Source organism: Cucurbita pepo, chromosome 6, assembly GCF_057944985.1.
Source record: "Cucurbita pepo subsp. pepo isolate OVF chromosome 6, ASM5794498v1, whole genome shotgun sequence".
NCBI classification, from domain to species: Eukaryota; Viridiplantae; Streptophyta; class Magnoliopsida; order Cucurbitales; family Cucurbitaceae; genus Cucurbita; species Cucurbita pepo.
This window is the reverse complement of record NC_141803.1, coordinates 1,194,023-1,206,084: the sequence shown is the minus strand read 5'-3', so window position 1 is coordinate 1,206,084 and position 12,062 is coordinate 1,194,023. Positions and strand designations below refer to the sequence as shown.

Sequence of the window (12,062 nt, the reverse complement as noted above, 5' to 3'; positions counted from 1 at the left end):
TTTTCACTAGGGATGAGAACTGATGTGGAATCTCACAATCCATGCGCCCAACATCTTTGCTGGCATGTTTGGTGTCTGCTGTGATACTAGTTGCATTCCTAATAATAGAGTATTACCACTCTAGAAGATCCATAGACATTACTTCTTTATGTTCAAAGAAGAGAATATTGACTTGTGGTGGGCTTGGATCATTACAAATGGTATTAGAGCTAGTCACCGAACGATGCGAGGCACTAGTTGAAATAGGACTAGACCCTCTTTAAAATAGACTCGTTTTAAAATTGTGAGTGGTTACATAGTTTATGAAAACTGAGAAAATCATGTGTCCGTTAACTTTGAAGTAATGATCAAACTGTGCAAGTCGATGAGATTTGGAATGGTCTGGAACTACAGTATCTCCCTTATTTATTTATTTTTTTTGGTCTCTTTTTCTGCTCTGCTAGAGTCTTTCAAAGATAATGAATGAGGCTTTTCCTTGAGAGGGATACAGGAGCGCTGAAAAGGGCTGAAACAAGAAATCCCTTTGACAGTGGGGGCAAGTCTCTCTATCTCTACCAAATTTCCGAATGACAGCCTTAAGCTTTAGCACCGCTCTAACCTATCAATCATCATCAAAACACATTGTGTGCAAAAGAAGAATGCGCAGGAGGAGGACGTCACTCCTTCAACTGAGTTCCATACATTGGAATTAAAAGCCTCCTTGAAAAATAGAGCCTTGGTCACTTCATTAAGATATATCTCACTCTCAAAGATTACACATCTTTCCCTTTTTTACGTCCCTTCACATATCGTATCATAAGTTTCTTCATGGTATCATCTCTCGATTGTAACAGCAGTTTTAAAACGTCTATTTTAAGGAGAGATTTCTGTACCGTTGAAAGAAATGCTTCCTCCAACATATTTGAGATTTCACACCCACCCTTCAAAAGCCCTTTAGCATTTGCTGTCTTTATTGTACATTCAAAGAAAAAGAAAAAGATTGCAGTCGACCAACTTAGCTTCTGAATCACTTGGCCAATGTTGGATAACATATGGGTGAAAAAGTTGAACTTGTACCACCTCATGGAAAAACTTACAGTAGCTTTCGAGTTTGATGGTGTATTCAAAATCCAATAAGAGGAATCCACGTGTGAAGTTGCTTAGGAAATAGGCATCCTATGCGCAAAAAGGAAAGTACCATTTGTGGTAGTGGTACTTAATTTTGCTATGTTTTTTTGAGTGCACAGCTTGGATTTCTGTAGCTCTTTCAGCAAAAGAACAATTCTACTGATAACTGCACACCGCACACAGTGTGTATCCCAAACAATTTCTACGCATCTGATGCCGCCCATCCCCAAAGGACTGCCTTTTGTTTGCTTTCTCTGTCCTCGGTGAATGCGAATGAAGAAGACTCTCTAACCTTCTTCGCCTCGGCAAATGGGTAAATCTGTTTTTAGTTTCAACTTTCAATTGACTTTCATTTCCTCGTTGTTGGGATATCCATCCATCCTTTTGTAAATGCCAAACAATAGTTGGCTTTTACGTTGATGGCTCCAATCTCGTCTTCGTTGGATGGATATGGTCTTTAATGTGAGCCTTTTTGGCTTTGTGTTAAACCGTGTGTGTATTGGGAAAACGCACACACTCCACAGACCACAGTATCATTCAAGTTTTATTAATCATATTACACACAAAAATATAAAAGGGTCTTGGAAAAAAACCAGCCAGGTTTAGCCTCTAAATCTTTCTCATCTCTTTTAGTACAGGGAAAAGAGCTTGGCCCCACCTAAAAACAAACATTTTTGAAGGCTAAAACCAAGCAAAGAGGCATCAAATCACAGTAAACAGAGCTTGTCCATCACTCCTCACCTCCTTTCCAACACTTCCCCCACCCCCACACCCTCTTTCACTTCTTAACTTTCTTACACCCTTTTCAAAGAACCCAAGAAAGCATCCCCCGGGCTTCCCAGACACAGCTAAAAAAACCCCATAATCTTTAAAAGCAATACAAAAACAAATAATCAATTAACAAAAGAGAGAGTGAACATCATCAAGTGAGTAAGAGGATAGATGTCCCCTATAAGCAGCAGCTTTCTTTCAAGCCCTCCTCCTCCCCCTAATGCCTTCCTGGTCCTCCTTCCCTTATTTCTTCTTCACCTTTCACTTCTGCTATTTTTTCGTGCAGGTGCAGCCCCAATACATCTGCCATTTTCCTTTTAGTTTCTCTGTTCTTTCATCATTGGTTGTATACTGAGAAAGCTTCATTAGTTAACCAACAATTCAAGCAATTTCTGTGTCATAAAACCCCAAATTATCATCTTTTTCCCCTCTACCGGGGCCGCTTTCCATCAGCCACACCACACTTTTCATCGAAGTTTATGAAGTTTAGCTGTTTTCTTTTCAAGGCAATCGCTGATGTTACTGAAGAATTCTCTGAACAATCCATGGATTTCATTTGGGTTGGTGATTTCAAACACTCTGCTCCTTCTCTACATTTTTCCAATCTGAGCTCTTGCATCAGATTGTAACACAAAACCACCTCTTCCTGCGAACAAACAAAGGAGGGTTAAACTTAATCGAATTATGGAATAGATATAAATAGCGTCACAGTTTGTTTAATGAAACTTACTACTTCAAGATATCTACATTGCGAAATGGATTTCATCTTCAACTCCAAGGCCTTCCTTGTTAGTAATCTGTCAGCCATTGCTGCTAAAATGGCTGCGGCGGCTGCTACTACAGAAGGCCGATGGTTCTCTGTACTTCTTTCTGGATTCAAGATTTGGAAGTGTGTAATGATCAAAATTTGGTTGAAGAAGAGTAGTTTGTTGAGAAATTGATGGAAATGGTTTGTGTGAAACTGAAACTACCTCTGATCATAACCCAGATGAGTTCGAGGATCTCAGAAACCTTACTGCTTGGTGGGGATTCAATGGTTAATTTAGATATGAAATGAGGAATGAAGGAGAAAGGAGTGGTTGAACCCATCTTCCATTCCAATGTGTTCAACACCAAAAGCTCCATTCTTTGGATTACCTTACTTTCAAAGATGAAATCATCCACTGCAAATTGTGACAGCGCTGGAGCCTTCAATTCTTCCATTTTCGCCGCCAACGACAGACAAGCCACTGCCAATAGCCTAATCGCCCACACCTTCTCGTTCTGCATTCATGGAGTTTTGGATTAACAGAGCAAACTAACAAGTCATTGCCAGAGGAAATGGGAAGAAAGTGAAGCTTACAGTAATGGCCCTCCGCGAAAGGTACCGATCGAAGTATATCACCGAAAGATAAGCCGTCTGGTAACTGAATCCAAACACATTTCTGGTCTGTGAAATCAGAACAATCATCAATTGAATTGAATTGAATCAAACACAAGAAAAATCCACAAAAACGAAAAAGGGTCTAGAAAACGCTGACTTTGAGAATCCATGCAATTGCTTCCAAACGGGCACATTTGACCCAGTTCCCAAACACCAAAGATTTATCTTTCCCAAACCCAAAACTTGTCTCCTTCGCAAGTAACGTATCCACATAATCATCCTCTGCTGGGCTTCGATTTCCAATGTCAACGAATGTGCCTTCATCCACAATCTCCTCGTCCAAACAGCCTCCATTATCATCCATTTCAACAACAATCAATACCCCTTTTCCTCTACCACATTCAAGAGGGGATCCGATTTCTAAGAAACTGCAAAAGAAAACGAAAAAAGAAGAAAGAAACGCAAATCTAGAGCCACAAAGCGAGGACAAGGGAAAGTGGGGAGATGAGGGGCAGAATTGAAGTCCCCAAAAGCAGAGTTGTTCTTCAGCAGTTACAGAAGAAGGGGGAGGGATTAAGAAACCAATCTGGGTATTCTCAGAACGTGGCGAAATTATAGAAAGCCCCCTTTGGTTATAAGAGGTTTTAGAGAGAGAATGCCTGTTGGGTTTTGAAGAGGAGACTAGAATTTGACTCGAGGGCTGGGGTCGCTGGCTTGTATTGGACTTAACGGGGACTGCTTGAATATACGCAAGTGAGATACACGCACCAATCGCGCTACACTTCTCTCTCTGCCATTTATATTAATACCATAGGTCAGCACCGTACTAGAAGCAAGTACTTTCTGTATTCTGTAACCGCACCCAATACCTTATTTTTTCCTTCGTAAAATTACAATTATTCTTTTTTTAAATTTATTAATTTATCTCAATAATTTTAACTAAGTTTATTACTTTACCTTTTTCCTTACACTTGCATTTCTCTCATTCCAAAAATGGATACACTTATTTTTTTAGGTAAAAAAGTTGATGACCACGACTCGAGTGGCTCGAGTGGCGTGAGAATTTTGAACCCTAAAATTTTTAGTCATTAACGATAAATCTAGGTTTTACAGAATTTAGAAAGTGTAAAGTCATTTTTACCCTTCATTCTTTCTAATTCAGGCCTCAAGGGTAGTCATTTTATGTCACTACTATTTCTGCTCGGTTTTGTGCATGTCCTTTTTTTTTTTTTTGGACGATATCAAAGGGTCTATTTGGAAAAGAAAATTACAAGTGGGATTTAATTTGAGATGAAAAAGAGGAAATAATGGTGATGTTTTGGTAATAATTTTCCTTTATTGAATATCACTGAATAATATTTAATACTAATTTTAGAATGAAAATAGAATAATCAATTAATACAAATATCACAACAATATTATGTATAATTAGAATATTTATTAAATAATTAATTAGTGGTAATAAATTAAGAGAATCCCAAATAGTCGTGTCCAAAAGTTGGTCCACGGGCCTGAATGATACCCACTTGGCATTTGCTACCCACCCAAATTCAAAATTGCCATCTCTTCCATAGCTTTTTGTCCCTTCTCATCAACTTTTTCCATATAATAAATTTAAATATTTTAAACTATGTTTCAAATTATACATATAAGTTAAATATATAATTGTCTCTCCTGCAATGTTTAATTTTAAAAAAAATGTTTAATATGTTTTTTTAATTAAACATTAATTTTTAACTTAAAACTTTTAATTTTATGTGTTTTCATTGTCATAAACCTTTATCTTAATGTCTAAAATTGCTACCCATGACTAACAGATATTGTCTAGAAGTTTCAAAACGTGTATGCTACAGAGAGGTTTCTATATAAGAAATGTTTTGTTTCTCTCAAAAACGAGATTTCTTTTCTTTCTAATAAAAAATCTAATTAGAAAATTGATATATGTTCGAATAAAATAACTCCTTTGATCCATGAAAATGATGGTAATCAAAAGGCAGAAGCAATATATTAGAGGTGACAGAACTTGGGTATGCCTTTAAAGCAATACCCAAGCTCTTGCCTTGAAGATGATGATAATCAAAAGGCATTTGCAAAAACCAACGGGAAGCCCATGGCTGTACCTTTGCGCCCTTTAACGCCCCATCGGTATTGCAAGGAAATCTTCAATCTTTCACAATCAATCACTTCCGGCCTCCATTTCTCTGCAACTCCCATGTGCGAAAACAAAAACAACATAAATAAGGAAATTAAGTGGAAGCAAAACCAATGGAATAGTGGTGGGAGTTAGGTGGATGTCGGTGAGGAGGAGGAAGATTGAAAATACCAAGTGGGTTTGTCAGTAAAAGTAAGTTTTGCTTATCACGCAAATTAATAGAAAACGGTTCTGTAGTTCTGGTTATGGTTATGGTTACGGTTCTGCCCCCACCTGAACTCGCAGTAGTCAAATTCCGAGGGTTTGACTGGCCTGCGCCTGCACCCTGCACCCTGCACCCTGCAGATCGGTCGGTCTCTTATTTCTTGCCGATCCAAGCGGGAAGTGTGCAGCACATGGGGGGCAGTGAATTGGCATCAATTGGGTATTTTTGATAAAAACAAGTGGTCTATGACAAGCAGATGACACAATATAAGCAACCACAAGGGGCAGGAGGATAAAGAGGATGTGTGTATTCAAACATACCTTGCCCATTCCTCTCCATGCTTCAATGATCAATCATGGATTCATAACACACATAACCCTTTCTTTTTCTCTTGGTTTCCTCTTGGATGTCAGTCTCGAACCAAATTTGGATTGCTTCTGTCAATATTTCAGGGGGCAGTTTGGATTTTGATTTGAAAATGACATGAGTTTGGGGGAAATGGAAAATGAAAACCTCTATTGGGAATTTTGTTGCAGGTGATCTCTTTTATGCTCTACTTTTAACGAATCTGTGCTTTTCATCAACCACGCATCCTATATTTAGCTATCTTTTGAAAACTAAAGTTCTATATTTGCTATCCACAATGATTAAAGACATGGGGTGGCTTCCAATCGAACTGATTAATATAAAATATCACAAAATATGAAAGCCAGAAGAGGATAGCGAATGAATCAAATGGTAGGGCATATGTTAGCAGTCAGAGAGTAATGTATCATCATCTAATCTAACTTAATCAGTAAACTGTTATAATTATAATGTACGAACATATAGATCCATGAATGAATATGACACGAAGTAAAAATGTATAGTTCTAAGCATAGCTTAACTGAAATTATATACCGTCAATCAATGGCCAATAGGTTTAGATACCCGAAGTGCGATGGCATATAGAGAATCTCTTGGAGAGCGAAGAAGTTGAAACAAAGAGGCGAGTGGGGCACGAACTGAAGCCGTCGAATCGCGGTTTTTCAGATCCGAGATCAATCGGAGCATGGGACAAGAACTCGAAGCGATTCGAGGTTCGTTTTAAGCTATGGCCCCTGTCGGAACAGGGAATCGTGCGAGCGCGGGTCGCTGCAGCAGTCACCCGCCGATAGCCGGGTAATTCTGAAACGCTCAGATTGCCGCAACCAAATATCTGAGGCGAACTCTTCTGGGCCCAATTCTGAAACGAACAGTAGCAATAGGCCCGATTAATAAATTTGGGCCTGCGATGAGAGGGCCGAGGCCCAAAATGCATATGGGAGAGAGATGCAAGCCGGCCCACGCGATCCAAGATCCAAACGCACGTGTTCTTCTTACCTCTCAATTGGCTCCAAACCATTTGCCACGTGTCCATCTCCAAGCGGCGCCGACTTCTTTCCTTCGTGGGTCCGGTATCCAACAGCTCCCTGCATCAGACGGTGATTATTCTATCCACGTCATCATCTCCAGGCAACCACAGGTTCAGCGAATATTCGTTACGTTTTTTACCACGGCGCGAACGATCCGCTTTGGCACCGTTGAGAGTTTTAAAGGTCCTGCATCTCATGGGTTGTTTTCTTTTGTTCCCTATAAAAGCCCTAATTTGTTTTTCTCCGAAATTTTCCTTTTTTTTTCATTTTCCCTGCATTCGACAAATTTGATGGCGAGTTTTTTCTTCCATTCATCCAAGTGTTGCTCCATTCTCGTTTCAGCACCATTAGATTCTGTTCATCTTTTTTCTCCGAAACTTTTTCGTTCTCAGATTTTTAAGCAGCCTTCTAGTTCTAATTGACGTCTATTGAAGGGAGGAGCCACCGTGGTCTGTACAAATGGGAAGACGTGAGTTTTCTTTTCGTTCTCTTTGGTAGTTTTTATCGATAATCGAGGCTGCCTATTTGCTGTTTTATTTATGAACGAAATTTCTCTGGCATTTTGTCTACTTTCTTGTTCCTTTTTCATCGATAGATTATTTGACTTTTCCTCCTGGAGTGTTTATGTTTTTCTCTCTGGATTGTAATTCTGAAATAGTCTGGATTTAATGTTTCACTGTGCAGATTGATAATTACAAGGGTTTGGTATTGATGTTGTCTCTTCTTGACAGGTAAAACTCAGCGAAAAAATTCTCCAGCGGTGGATAGTGATGATGATATTAGTGTGAGTTCTTCATCGACTACGCGGTCTGATCGTATGTCTGTTGTAGGGATTGAGGATTTTCAATTTGACCAAGATACTATACTTGATCAAGCTCTTGATGCTTTATATGAGAAGAGGTATTCTTCTAGTGCTTGAACGATTCTTCTTGCTAAATGTTTTTACTCCTAGAATAAAATTAATGCAATTTGGTCTTGTCACTAGTAGCCGCAGCCGTTGCCCCATTGTAGTTTATAGCTTGTTGGTTTCTTTTTTTTTTTTTATTATTATTATTTTTTTTTTATATATATATATAAATCTTACATAGTTCTGAAACTTGGAGTAAACTATGTTTGACTTCTGCAATGTAGGGGTTCCACAAGAGAGAAAGCGCTGGCATCAATCATAGAAAATCTCAACAACAATTTGCAACATCAATTTGTGGAAAAGAAGTAAGCACTCCTTCACGCACTCTCTCCGTGCAAATGTTTATAATTTCAAGCGCGGGCTTCAATTCTTCCATTGTTTTGTTTATAGCTTGGCACGTTCTCCTTTGATTTTTCTCGGGTACTGTTTCTAAGAGTGAAAAATGGCAGGGTTGCTTTCATTCACTTTCTTGATTAAATGTAGTTAGTTTTGCAGAATGTAGTCTGTTGCAATCGTAAAGAACTGCCCAAAGTGGGGGGGAAAGAAAAGAGATATTTCATTCATCTGAGAGATTTTGTCTGGGGAAGAAATCGTATTCCTCTTTTGTACTCGTGTTGGAATATTTTTCAGAGAAACCAACTAACAGATGGATCTCAAAATCCAACTAACAAAATACTTGAAAAATTATTTCTTACCAATCCCCAAACTTAGATGTAAGAATTCTCAATCTCAGCCAATGTGAGTGGCTACCACAAAAATTACTGTGAGCCTACTTATTTTGTTGTCATAAACATGACAACATGGTGATAATGGCAATTCAGTACCCATAGTTTAGCCATTAGGTTATAATTTTACCATTTCTTCATTTTGTTTTAGTTTGATCAAATTAAATTTTTAGCCAAGCATAATGTAAGAGTCTTAATTCCCCCCTTTTTATATGATGCAACTTTGACGCAATCATCCTAGATATCTGTTAGGTCCTATTGGGGAAAAAAGGAAGAAGGAAAAAGCACATGCATGTTGATTGATTGCACTTCTTCCTTTGGCCAGATTTGCTACTCTGCTTCATCAATGTCTGAATTCTATCAAAAAGGGTTCCAGCAAGGAAATATCCTTGGCTTCTCGTGCAATTGGTAGGTGTTTGATAACATTAGCCTTCTCAATTACTGTGTATCCATATGTTAATTAATTTTATGATCATATATAATCTGTAGGATTATTAGCTTTAACAGTGGGTGAGGGTGACAAAGCTCGGGAAATATTGTCAGAATCAATTCCCTCAATTTCTCAAGCTCTTAGATCTGGATCGGAGTCCTCAAAGATATCGGTATTTGATATAATATATTTAATCTGAAATTTAATTTAATTATAAAATAACTAGATGATTTTCATTCGACTGATTTGGGATGATCAATTTTCTTCAGCTGCTCGAATGCTTGGCAGTTATCACTTTTGTTGGAGGAAATGACATGGAGGAAATCGAACGGTCGTTGCAGCTCATGTGGCAAGTTGTCATTCCCAAACTAGGACAAAATGTAATCCCTAATGTCTCTTCCTTTATTATTGTTGTTTGTTTAGGGTTTAGGACGAGAAATTTTATCAAATTTACGTTTATTGTTCATTTGTTGCCTGCTCTTCAAATTTCACAGGTAGTTGCAGCCAGGCAATCGGCAGCTATCATAACAGCTATGGTGTCTGCATGGTCCTTTGTCCTTACAACTATGGACGGGTTGAAACTTAATTCCAAAGATTGGCAAGAGTTAGTAAACTTTTGTTATGCAGCTTCCTCTTTTGCTATTGATTGATTTATTATTATTATTTTTGCAAGAAACCTAAATCTTTTGATATTGGTTTGAGTGTGATTGTTGATGGGTTGATATCATAATTTGCATGTCTAGGTATGAAACAGCATCATTGGGGTTGGTTGTGTTAAAATGATAAATAAATGTGCAAAGAAATGTTCGCAGTTCATGAAAATTTGGTAACTAAATATATAAAGAAATGTTTGCCTTGTATGAAAATGTGCTACGTTTTATGTTATCTGAATTATGATGTGATTTTGCCCCTTTGATGGGGCAATACAGTTTCTTTCCACAAAGGTTCTAAAGTAAAAAACCAAGTCAAAATGTGTGGAGAGCCCTACTATGCTTGTAGTTTTGAATTTCCTTCTGCAAAGAAGAATTTAAAGTTTTGGCACCATATGTGACGATTAATAAATTTTTATACTGCAAACATTCAGATCAATATCATATTTATCAAGTCTTCTGGACAAGGATGACCGTTCTGTACGCATTGCTGCTGGTGAAGCTCTGGCGTTGCTTTTTGAGATAGGCAGATTGGAGAAGTTTTCTGCTGAAGCTAGAGGATCAACTGATGGCTCCGCCCTAGAGGGAAGTAAACAGCGGGACTGGTTTATACATATACAGGGACTGAAGGGAAAAATTTTGAATCAAGTGAAAGGCCTCTCGATGGAAGCCGGTGGTAAGGGTTCTGCTAAGAGAGATCTCAACTCCCAGCGGAATACATTTCGAGATATCTTGGAGTTTTTTGAGGTACACCTACATCACATCTTTAATTCTTCTTTACATGTGTCGATCTTCATATCTTTATCTTTTTAGGCTTATTTGATTATCCGTTCTGTTATGTTAGGATGGTTATTGTCCTGAAACTTCGATTAAGATTGGAGGAGATCTGTTGCAGACTTCAACATGGACTCAGCTGATTCAGGTTCCCATCTTTTTGTTGTCTGAAAATTGTATAACTTTTATGTTCATTTTGTAACACTAAATTTATAAACTTCCACAGCTGAACTTCTTAAAGCACATTCTTGGAGGAGGGTTTGTTAAGCACATGCAGGTCTGTTTCTCTGCCGTTTGTATGCCAATACACGTTTTTTTTAATTGTTCGATTGATTATTAATCGGCGGGTAGCATTCCTGTGACTTCCAGCTTTCTAATATTATTCTCCTCCTTATTTTATGTAATAGGAGAATGTATTCCTTCATGATGTCTTTGGGTTCACTCCGAAGAAAAAATTTCTCTTGGACAGTGAGCATCGAATATCGACCACGGAAAAGGTTAGTGGAACACCATGATTATTAATTATTTTATTCATTGGGTTGAACGTCTTCTATTGAATAATGTAATTTCTATTCCTTGCGTATGGCAATCTTATTAACGTGTTTTCTTTTTTGTTTTTTGTTTTTTTAATTAGAGGATGTTCAAGTCACCAAATTCAATTGCCAATAAGGCAAGGACTCAGCTATTGAACAAGCAGCGAATGTTAGCTGAGGTAGTTTTCTGCACATTACTAGAATAAGAAGGATTTAAACAAAAAGAATTGTTTAGCAGTCCCTCTGATCGGAGAAATATATGATTATGCTAGATTTGCTGATGAAGTTTTCTTATAAAAACCATGCGTGTGGTTTAGTAGCTGTGAAGTTTAGAGATAAATATTTCATAATCTCAAAATGATTTATCTGAAAACTCAACTAGTTTCCGTATTGCATTTACGGGCACTAAGTAGGCGCGACTTTTCTTTATCTAATCTTAATATAATATCTTATGTAAGTTGTCCTCTTGGGAGACATTATCTAATCTTAAGATAATATCTTATGTTAGATTGTCCTCTTGGGAGACGTGCTTTATGCCTAAAACTAAGTAAATTGGTTTGAACATGGTTCAACTCTTTATCTTCAATAGAATTATATCTTTATCTGTTTTTCTGCTTGGATAATCCTTTTGCTTTCGTGTTGCAGGGTAGAAACATTGGACACTATGCTTTAAACGTGGGCGACTGAGAATTATAGTATTTATTTATTGCGACTTAGAAGGTGCTGTTGGAGGCTGGTGCGAGCCTCCATGTTTCTGTTGGACGTATTGTAAATAGTAGGAAACATAAATTACTCGCAGTTCATAATTGGGGCTGATAATTTCGAATAATTTCGGATTATTTCATAAAATTTGGGCCCGCGTTGTTTTAGAAGAGAGGTTATTGTCATGAAAAAGGGATCCATCTATAACTCTTAGAACCGGGGCATTTGTAATAAAAAGTATTTTAAGTCAATACCAGTTTTCACCTTCGTAATGTCTCATATTTATTCTTCCACATAGCATTCAAGTGTTGCCCACCAAAACCTTTTGAGTACAGCTAAATATTCTAAC

General features: G+C 37.8%; 2 protein-coding genes and 1 long non-coding RNA gene across 6 annotated transcripts; 1 reads left to right on the top strand and 2 right to left on the bottom strand.

Moving 5' to 3' along the window:
- Positions 1–1,896: 1,896 nt before the first annotated feature.
- Positions 1,897–3,838, bottom strand: LOC111796687 (cyclin-D5-1). Its single transcript, XM_023679417.2, has 5 exons — positions 3,399–3,838; positions 3,221–3,307; positions 2,850–3,141; positions 2,609–2,748; positions 1,897–2,524 (listed from the first exon to the last, which is right to left on the bottom strand). Exons 1-5 carry the CDS (start codon positions 3,603–3,605, stop codon positions 2,309–2,311), a joined length of 942 nt encoding a protein of 313 aa, XP_023535185.2. The 5' UTR covers positions 3,606–3,838; the 3' UTR covers positions 1,897–2,308.
- A 1,242-nt stretch (positions 3,839–5,080) lies between these two features.
- LOC147792131 (uncharacterized) lies at positions 5,081–6,783 on the bottom strand. 4 transcript variants are annotated; one of them, XR_015421400.1, is made up of 4 exons: positions 6,499–6,783; positions 5,919–6,166; positions 5,667–5,841; positions 5,081–5,442 (listed from the first exon to the last, which is right to left on the bottom strand). It is a non-coding gene; the product is annotated as an uncharacterized LOC147792131 (long non-coding RNA). The 4 variants fall into 4 exon arrangements; XR_015421399.1 differs by having other exon boundaries at positions 5,084–5,442; positions 5,919–6,035; positions 6,499–6,782; XR_015421401.1 differs by lacking the exon at positions 5,667–5,841 and having other exon boundaries at positions 5,089–5,442; positions 6,499–6,782.
- A 436-nt stretch (positions 6,784–7,219) lies between these two features.
- On the top strand, positions 7,220–11,985 carry LOC111796716 (uncharacterized). Its single transcript, XM_023679457.2, has 13 exons — positions 7,220–7,461; positions 7,724–7,892; positions 8,124–8,204; positions 8,950–9,032; positions 9,114–9,226; positions 9,324–9,434; positions 9,549–9,658; positions 10,139–10,451; positions 10,549–10,626; positions 10,705–10,755; positions 10,886–10,975; positions 11,113–11,190; positions 11,657–11,985. Exons 1-13 carry the CDS (start codon positions 7,452–7,454, stop codon positions 11,696–11,698), a joined length of 1,329 nt encoding a protein of 442 aa, XP_023535225.2. The 5' UTR covers positions 7,220–7,451; the 3' UTR covers positions 11,699–11,985.
- Positions 11,986–12,062: the final 77 nt, after the last annotated feature.